Source organism: Osmerus eperlanus, chromosome 7 (assembly GCF_963692335.1).
Source record: "Osmerus eperlanus chromosome 7, fOsmEpe2.1, whole genome shotgun sequence".
In the NCBI taxonomy this organism is placed as follows: domain Eukaryota; kingdom Metazoa; phylum Chordata; class Actinopteri; order Osmeriformes; family Osmeridae; genus Osmerus; species Osmerus eperlanus.
Genome location: NC_085024.1, coordinates 21,600,300 through 21,620,299, shown reverse-complemented (window position 1 = coordinate 21,620,299; position 20,000 = coordinate 21,600,300). Strand labels below are relative to the sequence as shown.

The window sequence follows — 20,000 nt, the reverse complement described above, 5'->3', positions numbered from 1 at the left end:
GTGTGCTCTCACCAGCATGTCGTTCTGCTGCATGTGTTCAGGGCGTGTGTGTGTGTGTGTGTGTGCTCTCACCAGCATGTCGTTCTGCTGCATGTGTTCAGGGCGTGTGTGTGTGTGCTCTCACCAGCATGTCGTTCTGCTGCATGTGTTCAGGGCGTGTGTGTGTGTGCTCTCACCAGCATGTCGTTCTGCTGCATGTGTTCAGGGCGTGTGTGTGTGTGTGTGTGTGCTCTCACCAGCATGTCGTTCTGCTGCATGTGTTCAGGGCGTGTGTGTGTGTGTGTGTGCTCTCACCAGCATGTCGTTCTGCTGCATGTGTTCAGGGCGTGTGTGTGTGTGTGTGTGTGTGTGTGTGTGCTCTCACCAGCATGTCGTTCTGCTGCATGTGTTCAGGGCGTGTGTGTGTGTGTGTGTGTGCTCTCACCAGCATGTCGTTCTGCTGCATGTGTTCAGGGCGTGTGTGTGTGTGCTCTCACCAGCATGTCGTTCTGCTGCATGTGTTCAGGGCGTGTGTGTGTGTGCTCTCACCAGCATGTCGTTCTGCTGCATGTGTTCAGGGCGTGTGTGTGTGTGTGTGTGTGTGTGCTCTCACCAGCATGTCGTTCTGCTGCATGTGTTCAGGGCGTGTGTGTGTGTGTGTGTGCTCTCACCAGCATGTCGTTCTGCTGCATGTGTTCAGGGCGTGTGTGTGTGTGTGTGTGTGTGTGTGTGTGCTCTCACCAGCATGTCGTTCTGCTGCATGTGTTCAGGGCGTGTGTGTGTGTGTGTGTGTGCTCTCACCAGCATGTCGTTCTGCTGCATGTGTTCAGGGTGGAGAAGTCGCACGTCTCTCTGTCTGGCCTTCAGCCGGGCCAGATCTCCCTCCACACTGCAGTTCACCCCTGAGGACTAGCACAGCACCAGACGCATGATACACACACACACACACACACACACACTGAGCACGGCTCTCTCACACACTTCCCAGAAGTGCTCGTCACACTCACGTTGTAGGAGAAGACGTCTGTGACGGTCATGAAGACTCGGTCTCCTGCCGCCACCGAGGGCAGGCTTAACCTCAGCTCCAGGTCCCTCACGGAGTAACAGCCCAGGTTCTGCAGCTGAACACGCACATGAACACAATCTGGTTTTATTTTTCAAAAGACTAGCTGTTCCACGTGTGTGTGTGTGTGTGTGTGTGTGTGTGTGTGTGTGTGTGTGTGTGTGTGTAACATTACCCGGAAGTGTGTTTGGAACTCAGGCCCGATAGCTTCTGATATCGTCCTGGTTGGGTGCACCTCGTAGCGGTTTAGATTAGAGTCACTGCAGACAGAGACAGACAGGCAGACAGAGAGACAGGCAGACAGAGAGACAGGCAGACAGAGAGACAGGCAGACAGAGAGACAGGCAGACAGAGAGACAGGCAGACAGAGAGACAGGCAAATAGTCATCATAAACACATTAAAACAATCTGAACTACATGTCTTGTGAGGGACTAGTTACAGAACAGCTCAGGATGGTGGATGTGGGGACTTTAGACCTACCTGCTGATAAAGAGGTCTGGTTCATACTGAACGATGGTCTGGAGCTGAACATTGTTGTCTCCTAGGGTGGCCTCTCTCTCTACGCTGTCACTACACACACACACACACACACACGTTAAGGGATAACCACTGCTGTGTAGGAGCGAGTCAGGGTTTGTGTTCAGATAAACAGCCTGAGGTGATGGTGAGACGTCTTCCTCCAGACTAGACTGGAGACTGGACGACAGGCGTTACCTGGCAACAAGCAGCTTCATCTGTACTTTACTCAGCAGGGACGTGCAGCTGAACTCAAACTCCAACATGAAGTTCACCTGCACAGAGACGGGGGAGTTCAGACAGAGACGGGGGGAGTGTGTCCAGGTGATGGCAGGATGTGGAGCACCAGGGGAGGAGGACCAGGGGAGGAGGACCAGGGGAGGAGCACCAGGGGGGAGGAGGACCCCGGGGGAGGAGGACCTGGGGGAGGAGAATCTGGGGGAGGAGGACCACGGGGGAGGAGGACCGGGGGAGGAGGACCGGGGGAGGAGGACCGGGGGAGGAGGCGTGCACACCTTGGACTGGGAGCGGAATACAGGGTAGCTGACGTTGCAGGAGTGGCTGTTGGAGCTGAGAGCTGTACACTCAATCTTAAACTGGCTGTCCTCCTACAGACAGAGAGAGAGACAGAAACAGACAGAGGGAGACACAGTTGGTTTGGTAAGCCTGTGTGTGTGTGTTTGGATGTGTTGGTGTGTGTGTGTGTCTGGATGTGTTGGTGTGTGTGTGTGGATGTGTGTGTGTCTGGATGTGTGTGTGTGTGTGTTGGTGTGTGTGGTACCCGGATGCTGAGGCTGGAGAAGAGCAGGTTGCGTGAGTACTGCAGCGTGAGGCTGGTGTTGTAGGCATTCTCCAGACGGTTCTGCAGCTGGACCTCCACTGACAGCCGTCGCCGGGGGCTACGGATCACGTACGGCATTTGTCTGGAGAGAACAGCGATGTTCACACACTGGAGAGATCAGCGATGTTCACACACTGGAGAGATCAGCGATGTTCACACACTGGAGAGAACAGCGATGTTCACACACTGGAGAGAACAGCGATGTTCACACACTGGAGAGATCAGCGATGTTCACACACTGGAGAGAACAGCGATGTTCACACACTGGAGAGATCAGCGATGTTCACACACTGGAGAGAACAGCGATGTTCACACACTGGAGAGAACAGCGATGTTCACACACTGGAGAGATCAGCGATGTTCACACACTGAAGAGAACAGCGATGTTCACACACTGGAGAGATCAGCGATGTTCACACACTGGAGAGAACAGCGATGTTCACACACTGGAGAGAACAGCGATGTTCACACACTGGAGAGAACAGCGATGTTCACACACTGGAGAGAACAGCGATGTTCACACACTGGAGAGATCAGCGATGTTCACACACTGGAGAGAACAGCGATGTTCACACACTGGAGAGAACAGCGATGTTCACACACTGGAGAGAACAGCGATGTTCACACACTGGAGAGAACAGCGATGTTCACACACTGGCAACTCCCCCTCAACACACCAGGCTGAGGTGGCCATCTGGTCAGGCAGCAGTGTCAGAAAGGGTGAGGTGTTTGTTTATAACTTCTCTGTGTGTGTGTGTGTGTGTGTGTGAGTGTGTGTGAGAGAGAGAGGGAGGGAGAGAGACAGAGAGAGACAGAGACCAAGAGAGAGAGGCGGGTGTCTTCTTGTACCGTGTTCCAGAGATGTCCATATGAGCTTTCAGCACCAGGTCAGTCACACAAACGTCATCTTCACCACAGTCTTTAAAGAACGGGATCTGGAAGAGAGGTGGAGCGTGAGACAGACAGGCAGGCAGACAGACAGACAGGCACACAGACAGGCAGGCAGACAGACAGACAGGCACACAGACAAGCAGACAGACACACAGGCAGACAGACACACAGACAGGCACACAGACAGGCACACAGACAGGCAGACAGACACACAGGCAGACAGACACACAGACAGGCAGGCAAACAGACAGGCAGGCAGACAGACAGGCACACAGGCAGACAGACACACAGGCAGACAGACAGACAGACAGGCACACAAACAGAAAGGCAGGCACACAGACAGACACACAGGCAGACAGACACACAGACAGACAGGCACACAGGCAGACAGACAGGCACACAGTCAGACAGGCAGACAGACAGACAGGCAGACAGACAGCGTTACTCACAGATTTTTTGACGGTGGTTGGCCAACCCTCATCCAACACTGGGCCGCTTTCTGTGTTGTTGATCTTGAACCGCAGGGAGAAGCTGATTGGACGGATGTAGTCTGCCGTGTCCTGTACGAGACAACGGTGGGTATAGGTCAGAGGTCAACGGTGGGTATAGGTCAGAGGTCAACAGTGGGTAGAGGTCAGAGGTCAACGGTGGGTAGAGGTCAGAGGTCAACGGTGGGTAGAGGTCAGAGGTCAACGGTGGGTAGAGGTCAGAGGTCAACGGTGGGTAGAGGTCAGAGGTCAACGGTGGGTAGAGGTCAGAGGTCAACGGTGGGTTGAGGTCAGAGGTCAACGGTGGGTAGAGGTCAGAGGTCAACGGTGGGTAGAGGTCAGAGGTGAGCCCTGCGATACAAACCGGGCTCTGGGAGCGTGTGTGTGTGTTTAAGACTCACATAGACATGGAAGGGCAGGGTGTAGCAGACACTTCTCCCTGTGTGAACTATGACCCCCAGCTGGGTCTGTCTCTGGGAGCTGTCGTCAAACAAGGCCCTCGCTGACAACTTCCTGTCATCCAGCATGGCCGACACCCACAGCTCTGTGGAGGGGAGGGGGGGGGGGGCGTTAGGTAATCATTCATGTCATCAATGAGCGTCTTTCCGTTAGTTATCACACCTCACACAGGTGATGAAAGGGTGAGGGAGACAGGGTTTTGAAGAGGATGACAGGATCTAGAGAGTGTTTCACCGAAGCTGTTGCTGTGTGTTCCCGGCGTGCGGGAGAGCGCCAGGAAGCAGGCGATGGCGTTGAGGCAGGCGGAGTCCCGGCCGCCGCGCTGACAGGTCTTCTGGATCACGTTGATGGAGTGTGGCTGGAAGGACAGGCTCACGTTCACCTGCACGATGCTGCGGGAGCTGGACGCCAGGAGGGTGAGAGTGCACGCAAAGAAGATTATTCACGCGGCGCGATTACATGTCAAGTCAATGCAAACACGCTAATTTGTGCGAATGTTTTGGATGGTTGTAAAACGTTTTGAAAAAGGACAAAAACAGTTTTGAAAGCTCTGAGAAAAAAAAACGATTCTGAAAAAATACAGTTGCAAAAGGTTGTAAAACTTTTTAAACCCCCCAAAAAGTTTAGAAAGCTCCAAAAAAAGAAATATATATACTGTAAAAAAAATTACTTACAAATTTCGGAAAAGTTTTGTACGATCGAAATTAAGTTTCAAAAGTCTGACTAATTTGGCACTTTTTTTTCTTGATGTTTTTTGCTTAAAAATTTTCAGAGTTATACATTTGAAAGACATATTTTTAAAAACCTATTTTTTAAAACTTTAGTTTCATTGTTATCATATATAACAGTCTTCTTCACTTCCACCCCCCCGCCCCCTCTCAGACGTGTACCTGAGCAGCACGGCGCTGCCCTGCGCCCCCACAGACAGGTCCAGCAGCTCATCTCCATCAAGGTCCAGACGGGCACTCAGGCTGCGGCCGAAATAACGCAGAGAGGGAGACAGGGACAAGCCAGCAATACGCTGAGGAGGGACAGAGAGACAGGGAGGGGGAGGGAGGGAGGGGGAGGAGGGCGGGGGGAGAGAGAGACAGGAGAGAGAGGAAAAGAGAGAGTATTCAAGTCATCCATCCATCAGGTTGGATAAACTCTTCCACTGCAGACCAAATCTAACTTTGGGTACAAACAAAGGAACTTGAACCTGATCTATGTCCAAATGTCTAGAATCTGGTTCTTGTGGCGAGGCTTTGGTGCCAGTCTACCTGTGTGTAGGTGGGGGTGATGTAGATGCCCTGCCCGTGGTACACGTATATCGCCCCCGTGTGGTCGTCCTCCAGAGGTGCGCCCACCAGCAGGTCGGTGAAGCCGTCCTGGTTGAGGTCGTGGGCGGCGGCCAGGGCGTAGCCAAACCTGGCGTCCTGGACTCTGACCTCTGCCTGGAGAGTGCCGTTAGGAACAAACTCCTCCCCCTGAGAGAGGGAGGGGGAGAACAGGGGGGACAGAACAAGAGCAGAGAGGGTGGAAGGAGGATGAATATTCAGGATGTAATGTGTCCTTGGTTGTGTTGTGTGTTGTGCTGGCGTGTGTTGTGTTGTGCTGGTGTGTGTTGTGTTGTGCTGGCGTGTGTTGTGTGTTGTGTTGTGTGTTGTGTTGTGCTGGCGTGTGTTGTGTTTTGTGTGTTGTGTTGTGCTGGCGTGTGTTGTGTTGTGCTGGCGTGTGATGTGTGTTGTGTTGTGCTGGCATGTGATGTGCTGGCGTGTGTTGTGTTGTGCTGGCGTGTGTTGTGTTTTGTGTGTTGTGTTGTGCTGGCGTGTGTTGTGTTGTGCTGGCGTGTGATGTGTGTTGTGTTGTGCTGGCGTGTGATGTGCTGGCGTGTGTTGTGTTGTGCTGGCGTGTGTTGTGTTTTGTGTGTTGTGTTGTGCTGGCGTGTGTTGTGTTGTGCTGGCGTGTGATGTGTGTTGTGTTGTGCTGGCGTGTGATGTGCTGGCGTGTGTTGTGTGTTGTGTTGTGCTGGCATGTGATGTGCTGGCGTGTGTTGTGTTTTGTGTGTTGTGTGTTGTGTTGTGCTGGCGTGTGTTGTGTTGTGCTGGCGTGTGATGTGTGTTGTGTTGTGCTGGCATGTGATGTGCTGGCGTGTGTTGTGTTGTGCTGGCGTGTGTTGTGTTTTGTGTGTTGTGTTGTGCTGGCGTGTGTTGTGTTGTGCTGGCGTGTGATGTGTGTTGTGTTGTGCTGGCGTGTGATGTGCTGGCGTGTGTTGTGTGTTGTGTTGTGCTGGCATGTGATGTGCTGGCGTGTGTTGTGTGTTGTGTTGTGCTGGCGTGTGTTGTGTTGTGCTGGCGTGTGATGTGTGTTGTGTTGTGCTGGCGTGTGATGTGCTGGCGTGTGTTGTGTGTTGTGTTGTGCTGGCATGTGATGTGCTGGCGTGTGTTGTGTGTTGTGTTGTGCTGGCATGTGATGTGCTGGCGTGTGATGTGTGTTGTGTTGTGCTGGCATGTGATGTGCTGGCGTGTGTTGTGTGTTGTGTTGTGCTGGCATGTGATGTGCTGGCGTGTGTTGTGTGTTGTGTTGTGCTGGCGTGTGTTGTGTTTTGTGTGTTGTGTGTTGTGTTGTGCTGGCGTGTGTTGTGTTGTGCTGGCGTGTGATGTGTGTTGTGTTGTGCTGGCATGTGATGTGCTGGCGTGTGTTGTGTTGTGCTGGCGTGTGTTGTGTTTTGTGTGTTGTGTTGTGCTGGCGTGTGTTGTGTTGTGCTGGCGTGTGATGTGTGTTGTGTTGTGCTGGCGTGTGATGTGCTGGCGTGTGTTGTGTGTTGTGTTGTGCTGGCATGTGATGTGCTGGCGTGTGTTGTGTGTTGTGTTGTGCTGGCGTGTGTTGTGTTGTGCTGGCGTGTGATGTGTGTTGTGTTGTGCTGGCGTGTGATGTGCTGGCGTGTGTTGTGTGTTGTGTTGTGCTGGCATGTGATGTGCTGGCGTGTGTTGTGTGTTGTGTTGTGCTGGCATGTGATGTGCTGGCGTGTGATGTGTGTTGTGTTGTGCTGGCGTGTGATGTGCTGGCGTGTGTTGTGTGTTGTGTTGTGCTGGCGTGTGATGTGCTGGCGTGTGTTGTGTGTTGTGTTGTGCTGGCATGTGATGTGCTGGCGTGTGTTGTGTGTTGTGTTGTGCTGGCATGTGATGTGCTGGCGTGTGATGTGTGTTGTGTTGTGCTGGCATGTGATGTGCTGGCGTGTGTTGTGTGTTGTGTTGTGCTGGCATGTGATGTGCTGGCGTGTGTTGTGTGTTGTGTTGTGCTGGCATGTGATATGCTGGCGTGTGTTGTGTGTTGTGTTGTGCTGGCATGTGATGTGCTGGCGTGTGTTGTGTGTTGTGTTGTGCTGGCGTGTGATGTGCTGGCGTGTGTTGTGTGTTGTGTTGTGCTGGCGTGTGATGTGCTGGCGTGTGTTGTGTGTTGTGTTGTGCTGGCGTGTGATGTGCTGGCGTGTGTTGTGTGTTGTGTTGTGCTGGCGTGTGATGTGCTGGCGTGTGATGTGCTGGCGTGTGTTGTGTGTTGTGATGTGCTGGCGTGTGAAGTGCTGGCGTGTGTTGTGTGTTGTGTTGTGCTGGCATGTGATGTGCTGGCGTGTGTTGTGTGTTGTGTTGTGCTGGCATGTGTTGTGCTGGCGTGTGTTGTGTGTTGTGTTGTGCTGGCGTGTGATGTGCTGGCGTGTGTTGTGTGTTGTGTTGTGCTGGCGTGTGTTGTGTTTTGTGTGTTGTGTGTTGTGTTGTGCTGGCGTGTGTTGTGTTGTGCTGGCGTGTGATGTGTGTTGTGTTGTGCTGGCATGTGATGTGCTGGCGTGTGTTGTGTTGTGCTGGCGTGTGTTGTGTTTTGTGTGTTGTGTTGTGCTGGCGTGTGTTGTGTTGTGCTGGCGTGTGATGTGTGTTGTGTTGTGCTGGCGTGTGATGTGTTGGCGTGTGATGTGTGTTGTGTTGTGCTGGCATGTGATGTGCTGGCGTGTGATGTGCTGGCGTGTGTTGTGTTGTGCTGGCATGTGATGTGCTGGCGTGTGTTGTGTGTTGTGTTGTGCTGGCATGTGATGTGCTGGCGTGTGTTGTGTGTTGTGTTGTGCTGGCATGTGATGTGCTGGCGTGTGTTGTGTTGTGCTGGCATGTGATGTGCTGGCGTGTGATGTGTGTTGTGTTGTGCTGGCGTGTGCGTACTGCGTTCAGAGTGTACATGTAGACTCTGCCGGCCTCTCTGCTCCTCACTCCCAGGAACATGGGCGCTGCCACCAGCAGCACATCTGTGATACCATCCTGGTCCACGTCCACCCCACACACCTCACTGCCAAAATAGGACCCTATCTGCACACACACACACACACACATACACACACACACATGCATTACTGTGTTTGTACGGGGTGACTGGTATAAAGCCATCTCAGGTCACCAATCTGAAATCTTTCAGAAACATTTCGGTTCCCAACCAGTATGTGGTGACCTTGATCTGATTTCTCCAGTTGTTCTAGAATCTAGAGGATCCAGGTAGGAGCAGCGCCTGCGTGCTGTAGGGAGGTCCCCGTGTGGGGCAGGAGAGGCATACCTGCTCTCCGTTCAGCGCCTGCGTGCTGTAGGGAGGTCCCCGTGTGGGGCAGGAGAGGCGTACCTGCTCTCCGTTCAGCGCCTGCGTGCTGTAGGGAGGTCCCCGTGTGGGGCAGGAGAGGCGTACCTGCTCTCCGTTCAGCGCCTGCGTGCTGTAGGGAGGTCCCCGTGTGGGGCAGGAGAGGCGTACCTGCTCTCCGTTCAGCGCCTGCGTGCTGTAGGGAGGTCCCCGTGTGGGGCAGGAGAGGCGTACCTGCTCTCCGTTCAGCGCCTGCGTGCTGTAGGGAGGTCCCCGTGTGGGGCAGGAGAGGCGTACCTGCTCTCCGTTCAGCACCTGCGTGCTGTAGGGAGGTCCCCGTGTGGGACAGGAGAGGCATACCTGCTCTCCGTTCAGCACCTGCGTGCTGTAGGGAGGTCCCCGTGTGGGGCAGGAGAGGCGTACCTGCTCTCCGTTCAGCACCTGCGTGCTGTAGGGAGGTCCCTGTGTGGGGCAGGAGAGGCATACCTGCTCTCCGTTCAGCACCTGCGTGCTGTAGGGAGGTCCCTGTGTGGGGCAGGAGAGGCGTACCTGCTCTCCGTTCAGCGCCTGCGTGATGTCCACATCCCCGCTGTCACTGAGCTCAAACAGGATGACCTTCCCTTTGTGTTTGAACCTGGGCGCTCCTGCCACATACAGCCTCCTCCAGTCCCCCACTATCACCGAGGAGACCGTGTAGCCTACACACACACACACACACGTACAGTTCACACAAAATATCCATGCGACAGGATTTATCTCTGTAAAACCCAGTAACAGCACCTGAAGCGGTGGCCAGGCTGAGGGGCAGGGGCACGTACCGAGGTAGGCAGCGTGGTTTTTGAGCTCCAGGGGGAACTCGGACTCGAAGGCCTCTCTGGGGGGCATGATGCTCCCGGCCGCACTCTCCTTCAGCACCCCCCCGTCCCAGTCGTACGCTCCCACCATCCCAAACAGGATCCCGTCCTAAACACAGCCAGGGACACAGAGGAGGGGGGCTGGGTGACTCAGCCAACAGCACAGATAGGATATTGTTAAAAGGCACAGGCAGGCAGACAGACACACACACACACAGATAGACACACACACAGACACACAGATAGACACACACACAGACACACAGATAGACACACACACACACAGACAGAAGGACAAGACACACACCCCCCGTAGGTGGGACTCACGTCCAGAGTGTGTGTGGAGAAGCCGATCTGAGACATCTCCATGGTGAAGGCACTCTGGTTGTAGCCCAGGGTCCCTGTGAAGGACACCACACATGAAGTGTGTGTGGAGTTCACCACAGACAACACATGACAGTCCACCTCACTCGTTTGTCATTACTTGGATCTGCAACTCCAGTACACACACACACACACACACACACTTCCTTCCTCTCCTCCTCTTCTAGATGCCACCTGGTTTAGATGACGCTGTATCTCTCTCTCTCTCTTCCCAAGATGTCAGTGTACACCTCTCCCTTCCTCCTTCACCGTTCTACAGACTTCAGGGCGGCAGGACACCTTCCTCTCTGGTTCCAGTAAGTGTTGTGATAGCTGTGCCCCGCCTCCTTCCATTCCTATAGGAGGCACAGCCTACACCTCCTCCTTCCTCCCTCTGGGGCTGGAGATGGCACAATCCACTCCCTTGTTTCAACTTTCCTGTTGAGGTACATCTCAGCTCTCAGTCTTCCTGATATCTCCCCTCTACCTCCTTCCCTCGCTCCCTCACCTCACTCTCTCCTTTCCTTACTCCCCTTTCCCTCCATCCCTTTAACCATCCCTCCTCTCTCCTCCCTCCCCTCCTCTCTCCTCTGGCTCCCTCACCCTCCAGAGTGAAGACTTTCCTCCCCTCCCTTCCCTCCCTCTCTCCTCCCTCTCCTCCCTCCCCTCCTCCCCTGGTCCCTCACCCTCCAGAGTGAAGACTCTCCTCCCCTTCCCTCCTCCCCTCCTCCCCTGGTCCCTCACCCCCCAGAGTGAAGACTCTCCTCCCCTTCCCTCTCCCCTCCCCTCCTCTCTCCCCTGGCTCCCTCACCCTCCAGAGTGAAGATGCGGTCTCCCAGGGCGTCCACGATGTCGTTGAGCGCCGCCTCGTCCGTCACGTTGAAGAAGTACTTCTCGTCCGGGTCGCTGGCGATGTACTTGATCTCACTGATGAAGGTCTCTGGATCCTGCTGTCTGCGGATGTAATGACCTAGCACCTGGTGAGAGGGAGGGAGGGAGATGGGAGGGGAGGGGAGAGGGAGGGAGAGTCCAATTATGATAAATAGGAACAGGACAGACTGGACGTTAAGCTCAAAATGTAAATTCAGTAGATTTAGAAAGCTATAAAAACGAGAGGAACACAGGAACAAAGAGAGCTAGAGAACATTAACAGATACTTGAGCGTGTGTCAAGCCAACTACTCCTCCATGTTCCACAGGGACAGAAGAAAGACATAACCTTCACTTCACAGATGGAGAGGAGACATTGAGGAAAGGGAGAGAGAGCCAGACAGAGAGAGAGAGGGAAACACAAAGAGAGGAGAGAGAGCCAGAAAGAGAGAGAGAGGTACACAGGGAGAAAGAGAGGGAGAGAGAGGGAGAGAGAGGTACACAGGGACAGAGCGAAATAGACAGAGATATACAGAGGGAGAGAGAGAGAGGGAGAGAGGTAGGAGAGATGAAAGATGATTGAGTTGTACGGAAGAGAGAGAGAGGCTGGGGATTTTAATGCGTGAAATACAAATGAGCAGATTCCATAACAGAACCCCAAATCCAAGAATCTCCGTCTGTGAATCCTGCAGCCAAGCAAACTAAGGAAATCCTCTGTTTTCAAAGGGCAGGGTGTGGAGGGGGTGGAGGGGGTGGAGGGAGAGACGAGGGGAGGGGTGGAAGGATGAAGGGACGGAGAAAGGAATGGAGGGGTGTAACGTGTCATGAGAAAGGAGCCTACATATAAATATGTACGTGAAGATATTATAGAAACTCCGTTTGGCCTGCCGACGGAAGCTGGTTTCTCCACAGGCTCATGAGTGGAAAAATAGAGGGAGAGAGAGAGAGAAGAAAGACTGGAGAGAAAGAAAGATCCAGAATAAAGGAGGAGAAAGTTACAGGTTGTAAAGTCGTCAAATACACCGTTCATGTTCACATGCACACGTAGTATACAAAGATACATGTACTCACACACACCACAGACACACTCACACACACACAACTACACACACACCACCCCCCCTCCCCTCCCATCCCCCTGCATCCCCGCTAAGCAGTAAAGATTCTCCTCCTCTCGTCACTGATGTATTAAACATGACCGCATGACTCGGCCTGTTATTTCTGAGAGCTCATTTTGTCTGCTCTCTCGTGAGCTGTTTTCTGTCCTACGACACACACACACACACACACATGCGCTGGAAGCACGACAGACAGCGCCACCAAATAAACATAAAAAATGTCCACCGTTAACCCTTGTGTTATCTTCGGGTCATTCTGACCCATCAGTCATTGTGACCCACCGTCGTATTGCGACAAATTTACCGCATACAAAGACAAAGTGAAGCATTTTCTTTTAACAGCTAGGCTGTCTCAGACCCCCCACATTGCAAAGGTTAAAAGAAAATTATTTTAATTTGTTTTTGTATTGGGTAAAATTGGGTAAACACAACGATGGTTCGTTATGAACCTTTGGGTCATGTGACCCGAAGGCAGCACGAGGGTTAAGCTAGAAACGACCTGTCATCACCAGAACTCCCTGGAGGCCAAAACAACCATGAAAGCTCTCTCTCTTTCCCCCCTCGGCAGGGGGAGGTTTGCCCTGCGCATGTTGTGCATGTGTGGGAGACGCTCTAGCCTGCACAGTCCGACTGGGACCCTAACACTCCACCTGACCGTTTCCGTGACGGCCGCAGGGGTCAGCTCGCTGCCCGGTCTGTGTTGTGACTGAAACAGTGGACTGTGGAAACATCTCTCAACATGGGCTCAAGGTCAGTTGTGGGTCTCCAACAACACCTCCTATCCTCCCTGGATTACACACTATACATCATCGTATTGGTCACTTTAGGCTTCCAATCCTGGACATTTCCCTGGGGCCCCCTCCCTGGGCCCCCCCTCCCCTCCTGGGTTGTCACTGTCTCCGCTGGCCCCAGAGGCTCTGCTGTGGCTTGGGGGGGGGGGGCAGCACCAGCACCAGCCACGGAGCCCGTGTGAGAGAGTGTGTGGTGAGCGTGTGTGGGTGTGTGTGTGCAAGTTAAGTAGCTTGGGTGGGACAGGAAAGTATTTGCCACTGGGTTATTTCAGGGGACCAGAGGGGATCATTTAAATCTGTTTCTGGGTCTGGGAGAAACACAACTGGTATTCTGGGTGTGAGTGGTGAGGAGGCCTCATTGTCATGTTACACAGGGAACTTTCTGTGTGTATGCGTGTGTGTGTGTGTGTGAGTGTGTGTGTATGTGTGTGTGTGTGAGAGTGTGTGTGTGAGAGTGGTGTGTGAGTGTCAGTGTGTGTGTGAGAGTGTGTGTGTGTGTGTACTCACAGCGATGGCGTATCTAGTGATGTTCCTCTCCTCACACTCAGACAGAGCATCTTCCAGCTCCTCCCCGTCGTGTGACTCTCCATCCGTCACCACGATCATCACCTTGGTGGCACCCTCCCTCGGCCCCTCTCTCCGGGCTGAACGCCTCCGTGCTGCCGTGGAGAGGGGGGGGGGAGAGAGGATCATCAGAGGGAGTCAAGTATACACATCCAGCGTAAGAACATACAATTTGAAGCGCTTCGTTTACAAAATGACGGGTCTCAGAAACACAGAGAGATTGGGTGAGAGACATAGACAGAGAGAGACAGAGAGAGAGATTGAGTGTGAGGGATTCAATGCAGTGTTGTCAACACGCAGTGAAGATATGTGTAGTATGTGTTGGTGTGAGTGAGAAAGAAAGTGAGAGACAGAGAGACAGAGAGAGAGAGAGAAAGTGAGAGAGAGACAGACAGAGAGACAGAGAGACAGAGAGATTAAAAGAAAGAGGTGGGGTGCATCATAAGGAAGACCGAGGCCAGAATCCAGCAGAATTCAATAACAAACGACTCAGACACAAAACCAGCTTGTTTGACAGGGTTTGTCATTCCCTGTTACATCCGTGTGTGTCAGAATATCTAAGCCACATCTTATATTGTTTTCGTGACACAAACAGCAGGGACCTTTAAGTGACACACACACAGCCGCACCCCTGTTTGTCTGCGGGTGACCTGTTTTCAATGAGAGCTGCTTTGAGCATTGAGTAGTGTCGGTTAGACTGGTGTACAGACACACTCTCACAGACACTCTCACACACACACACACACACACACACACACACACCACACACACACACACTGTCGGCAGAGTAGTCACAGAGAAGTAAGTCTTTTTCAGGCTTGACTCCAGCCCTTGGCTAAATATAACATTGTGGGGAGCCGCAAGAAACGCAGGGTTAAAAACAAACCGTTTCCCCAGTCTGCTAATTACATAGGAGAGGAGAGGAGGAGGGGGAGAGGAGGAGGGGGAGAGGAGAGGAGAGGAGGGGGAGAGGGAGGAGGAGAGGAGGAGGGGGAGAGGAGGAGGAGAGGAGGAGGGGGAGAGGAGAGGAGAGGAGGGGGAGAGGAGGAGGAGGAGGAGGAGAGGAGGAGGGGGAGAGGGAGGGGGAGAGGAGGAGGGGGAGAGGAGGAGGAGAGGAGGAGGAGAGGAGGAGGGGGAGGAGGAGAGGAGGGGGAGGAGGGGGAAGAGGGAGGAGGAGAGGAGGAGGGGGAGAAGAGGAGGAGGAGAGGAGGAGGGGGAGAGGAGAGGAGAGGGGGGAGAGGAGGAGGGGGAGAGGAGGAGGGGGAGAGGAGGAGGAGGAGGAGAGGAGGAGGGGGAGGAGGGGGAGGAGGAGGAGAGGAGGGGGAGGAGGGGGGAGAGGAGGAGGGGGAGGAGGGGGAGGAGGAGGAGAGGAGGAGGAGGAGGGGGAGGAGGGGGAGGAGGAGGAGAGGAGGGGGAGAGGAGGAGGGGGAGGAGGAGGGGGGGAGGAGGGGAGAGGAGGAGGGGGAGGAGGAGAGGAGGAGGAGGAGAGGAGGAGGGGGAGGAGGGGGAGGAGGAGGAGAGGAGGGGGAGAGGAGGGGGGAGAGGAGGGGGGGAGGAGGAGGGGGGGAGGAGGAGAGGAGAGGAGGGGAGAGGAGGGGAGAGGAGGGGAGGAGGAGGACAGGAGGAGAGGAGGAGGGAGGAGGAGGGGGGGAGGAGGAGGGGGAGAGGAGGGGGGAGAGGAGGGGGGGAGGAGGAGAGGAGTGTGGGTAACCAACCTGGCAGGAGGGAGAGGTTATCAAGGGACATAGGAGCAATGAAAGAAGCTATAGTGTGAAATCCAGTAGTAACAAGAGGAGGGTAAAACAAGGAATCTGATGTGGTCGACAGAGCGTGTGAAATATGGGGGGATAACATGGAGAGGAGGAGGGAGGGAGCAGTCAAAGAAGGGGGAGGTCTGAGAGAAGTAAACATGTGAAGTGAGAGAGAGAGAGAGAGAGAGAGAGAGAGGACAGAGAGAGAGACAGAGAGAGAGACAGAGAGAGAGACAGAGAGAGAGACAGAGAGAGAGACAGAGAGAGAGAGAGACAGAGAGAGAGAGAGAGAGAGAGAGAGAGAGAGAGAGAGAGAGAGAGAGGGAGAGAGAGAGAGAGAGAGAGAGAGAGAGAGAGAGAGAGAGAGAGAGAGAGAGCTGAAAGACAGCGAGCAGGGGGCGATGAGAGAAAGTGAGTAGAGCTAATTGGAAGGCCTGGTTGTATTTGCACATTGTTTTATAGAGTCACAGTCAGAGATGTGGTAATGACACAGCATGGAGTAGTGTGTGTGTGTGTGTGTTTGTGAGTGTGTGTGTTTGTGGGCCACAGTGTGGAGTCTCTGTATGGCAGTAAAAGGCAGTAGTTAATACCCATATAATAGACTAAGACTATGTTCTCTCCATGTTTGTCCTGTGGACCCATTCATTAATGTGTCATGGCCTTATAATTACTAGCGTCCAGCATCAACACGCAAACGGTGGCGGAGTACTTCACAAGTGTGTGTGTGAGAGCTCCTCCAAGTCTTTTATTGTGTACATGCATTACTGTGTGTGGGTCCCTGTGTTCCAGTGCATTCCTGTGTGTGTGTGCGTTCCTGCGTGTGTGTGTGCGTTCCTGTGTGTGTGTGTGCGTTCCTGCGTGTGTGTGTTTGCACAGCTGCAGATCTGCAGGGCCTGACCAGGCTGTGGGACTGTAGCCACACCTGCAGCTGTGCTGACCCAGCTAGTCTCTCTCCAGCTCAGCCAGCACGCCTGTTGATACAACCTCGCCAGCACCCAGCTCACTGCCAGCCCCCCTATCTTCTCATCGCTCTGCATGTGGGCGTGTGTGGGAGACAGAGTGTGTGTGTGTGTGTGTGAGCGAGTGTGTGTGTGTTTGTGTGTGCGAGTGTGTGTGTGTTTGTGAGAGAGAGACTGTGTGTCTGTGTGTGTGAGCGAGTGTGTGTGTGTTTGTGTGTGTGTGAGCGAGTGTGTGTGTGTTTGTGAGAGAGAGAGAGACTGTGTGTGTGACAGAGTATGGGTGTGTGTGTGTTTGATTGAAGTTGCAATACTGCAGACTCTCTCACACACACACTCGGTTCAGTCTGACCAGCAGTCATAAACACAGTGAGTGACAGGACTGTGCTATAGAGCCTGACTGTTCTCCACTGCAGCAGAAGCTGTCTGTCTCTCCAGTCACAGCCTCCTACACCACACTGCAGCAGAAGCTGTCTGTCTCTCCAGTCACAGCCTCCTACACTTTCACCTTTTACCCGCTTGGTTTTCCACTCAGTTCTTTAGAACGACCTTTGAATTGCCCTGCTAAACGTCTCAAACATTTAACTTTAAATGTTCTGGAACACAGGAACTCTCCTATTAACCGCGTGTGAATACCCACGCCGTTCTACATGAAAGACGTGGCCACATGTTGGGGCAGGAAGGGTCTGCTATGTAGGCACCAGTTTTAATAAAATAGGAATTTAATTTAGAGGAGAGAGGAAAGAAAAGGATTGAGGCTTTTATGATCCTAGCTATCCAGTGACCTTTATTCTGAAGAGCTGTGTTTCTTTAGTGTTGGGTGACATGACGACCCCCCCTCAATATCCTTCCCCCGTGAAACGTGTTGAGAGGGTAGATGCCAAAGAAAAAGAGGGATGAGGAGAGAGAGGAATGGAAAGTAGCCTCAGGGTGACTGACAGGCTCTCTGGCCAATTAGAGCACGGCGTGGGTGATTGACAGACATACCAGCCCATGTGGATGGCGTACGCCGTGCGTGTCTCCCGCCCCTCCTGCCTGCTGATGTTCTTGGCAGCCTCCACCACTTCCTGTGTGGTCTGGTAGTCTCTCAGCGACCACTCATGGACCGCTACCTCACCGTACTGCAGCACCCCAACCTGAACGCAACCAGAAACATCATGTCAGACCCTAATGCCACTGCTTGGTACTTTTGGAACTTTCATTTAAGGCGTACTGGCCCTTTAAGTACCAACCCCTGTGCCCTTGGTGAAGCGAATATTTAGGGAATTTCAAAAAGCCTCCAAGATCTAGAAGAATTTCCTCTTTACCTCACGTTGCCTGCTTTCCAAACCCCCCCCAACCCCCCCACCCCTTTCCTCCTCCTCCTCCACCCCCCCCACCACACACACACTGTTCCCCCTGTCACTAAGCTCCCCCCTGCACCCCTCTTCATCTCTCTTCCCCAAACCCAGTCCCTCATCCCAGATGTCGTATTGCATTACTGCATCCATTTATTCTCCTACTTATTGCCAGACTGCTTCTGTCTCTGTGTTCCAGTTCACAGAGCTCCAGAAAGCCTGATTATCCCTGAGGCTCGGCAGAGGGGGCCTTTATGGGGGACACTATACAGTACACATCCAGGTACATGCACAAGCGTGCACACACACACACACACACAGACTCACCTGCATCTGCTCTGGGCTGATGTGAAACTTGCTGAGGATGTTGCTGAGAAAGTTCTGGACCTCATACCAGGGGTAGATGCTGTTGGAGCCGTCCAGGACTATCACGATGTCCATGTATGTGGAGCATCCTGACACACACACACACACACACACACACACACAGCAGGAGCTTTGTCAGTGCAGGTGGATCTGTGACTAGAGTGTGATTCGTTTGTTTGTGTGTGTCCGTGTATATTGTGTGTGTGTAATTACTCTGCGCTGTGTGTGTGTGTCCGTGTATATTGTGTGTGTGTGTGTAGTTACTCTGCGCTGTGTGTGTGTGTCCGTGTATATGCTGTGTGTGTGTAATTACTCTGCGCTGTGTGTGTGTCCGTGTATATTGTGTGTGTGTGTGTGTAGTTACTCTGCGTGTGTGTGTGTGTGTAGTTACTCTGCGCTGTGTGTGTGTGTCCGTGTATATTGTGTGTGTGTGTGTAGTTACTCTGCGTGTGTGTGTGTGTGTGTGTAGTTACTCTGCGCTGTGTGTGTGTGTCCGTGTATATTGTGTGTGTGTGTGTGTGTGTAGTTACTCTGCGCTGTGTGTGTGTGTCCGTGTATATTGTGTGTGTGTGTGTGTAGTTACTCTGCGCTGTGTGTCCGTGTATATTGTGTGTGTGTGTGTGTGTAGTTACTCTGCGCTGTGTGTGTGTGTCCGTGTATATTGTGTGTGTGTGTGTGTGTGTAGTTACTCTGCGCTGTAGGGGCGATGGTCTCCCTGGGTTCCAGGTCGTCGCTGACGGAGGCGCAGATCCCGGTGCTGAAGACAGACGTGCCGCATTCCTGAGACCACAAGGGGGCGCACGCCTGGGGCACACACAGACACATCAGGGGGCGCACGCCTGGGGCACACACAGACACATCAGCAGTGCTCCTGCTGAGGTGAGACACCAGCAGTGCTGCTGCTGAGATGAGAGACCAGCAGTGCTCCTACTGAGGTGAGAGACCAGCAGTGCTCCTACTGAGGTGAGAGACCAGCAGTGCTCCTACTGAGGTGAGAGACCAGCAGTGCTCCTACTGAGGTGAGAGACCAGCAGTGCTCCTACTGAGGTGAGAGACCAGCAGTGCTCCTACTGAGGTGAGAGACCAACAGTGCTCCTACTGAGGTGAGAGACCAGCAGTGCTCCTACTGAGGTGAGAGACCATCAGTGCTCTTACTGAGGTGAGAGACCAGCAGTGCTCCTACTGAGGAGAGACACCAGCAGTGCTCTTACTGAGGAGAGACACCAGCAGTGCTCCTGCTGAGGTGAGAGACCAGCAGTGCTCCTACTGAGGAGAGACACCAGCAGTGCTCCTGCTGAGATGAGAGACCAGCAGTGCTCCTGCTGAGATGAGAGACCAGCAGTGCTCCTGCTGAGATGAGAGACCAGCAGTGCTCCTGCTGAGGTGAGAGACCAGCAGTGCTCCTGCTGAGGTGAGAGACCAGCAGTGCTCCTACTGAGGTGAGACACCAGCAGTGCTCCTGCTGAGGTGAGAGACCAGCAGTGCTCCTGCTGAGGTGAGAGACCAGCAGTGCTCCTACTGAGATGAGAGACCAGCAGTGCTCCTGCTGAGATGAGAGACCAGCAGTGCTCCTGCTGAGGTGAGACACGGGCAGATGATGGTCAAGTCAAACCAGCTGGTGTGTCAGTTAACAAGACCTTGACAAGCCCTGTCTCTGGGTGGGGAAAGGAGCCGAACGTAAACACCAACATGCACTCACACACACAAACACACACGCATGCAGACAAATGGCTTCACGCTGCAGTGAACACCACTGAAATAGAGCAGGGTGCAAGACCAAGGACGTGAGGGAGGAGGGAGGATGGAGAGAGAGAAAGATGAAGAGAGAGAAATAGAAAATTAGCAAAAGAAAGGGTAGGTCATGGAAAGACTATATCGGTGGTTTGGCAGGGAGAGAGGGAGGGCGGGCGGGAGAGAGAGAGAGTGCGAGAGAGAGAGCGATCGAGAGGGTGAAACAATTGTTGACATGCTGGCATGGTTATCATGAGTGGTTTAGCAGTGCTGGAACCCAGCAGACCAATAAAGACATTTAAATGTGATTGTGCAGCACGAGGGGAGCGGGTACCAGTCACATAAAAATATTTATGTCTTCAAAGCATGCTATTTATTTGGCTTTCAAACCAAAGGGAGGGAGAGGGAGGCAGGGAGGGAACAGGGGGTTGTGGGGTGAGGAGACGAGAGCAGATAAAAGGAAAGAGAACAT

General features: G+C 53.4%; 1 protein-coding gene across 1 annotated transcript in view; it reads right to left on the bottom strand.

Moving 5' to 3' along the window:
• itga10 (integrin, alpha 10) overlaps nt 1-20,000 on the bottom strand; it is a 33,592-nt gene that overhangs the window by 4,977 nt on the left and 8,615 nt on the right. The window contains 23 exon segments of the mRNA XM_062465971.1: nt 781-888; nt 987-1,100; nt 1,218-1,302; nt 1,524-1,613; nt 1,758-1,834; nt 2,075-2,167; nt 2,341-2,482; nt 3,250-3,335; nt 3,741-3,851; nt 4,181-4,323; nt 4,473-4,639; nt 5,129-5,259; nt 5,498-5,704; nt 8,426-8,569; nt 9,378-9,526; nt 9,647-9,791; nt 10,010-10,083; nt 10,857-11,022; nt 13,331-13,450; nt 13,452-13,482; nt 17,082-17,230; nt 17,759-17,886; nt 18,487-18,601. Coding sequence (XP_062321955.1) covers nt 781-888; nt 987-1,100; nt 1,218-1,302; nt 1,524-1,613; nt 1,758-1,834; nt 2,075-2,167; nt 2,341-2,482; nt 3,250-3,335; nt 3,741-3,851; nt 4,181-4,323; nt 4,473-4,639; nt 5,129-5,259; nt 5,498-5,704; nt 8,426-8,569; nt 9,378-9,526; nt 9,647-9,791; nt 10,010-10,083; nt 10,857-11,022; nt 13,331-13,450; nt 13,452-13,482; nt 17,082-17,230; nt 17,759-17,886; nt 18,487-18,601 — 2,775 coding nt within the window.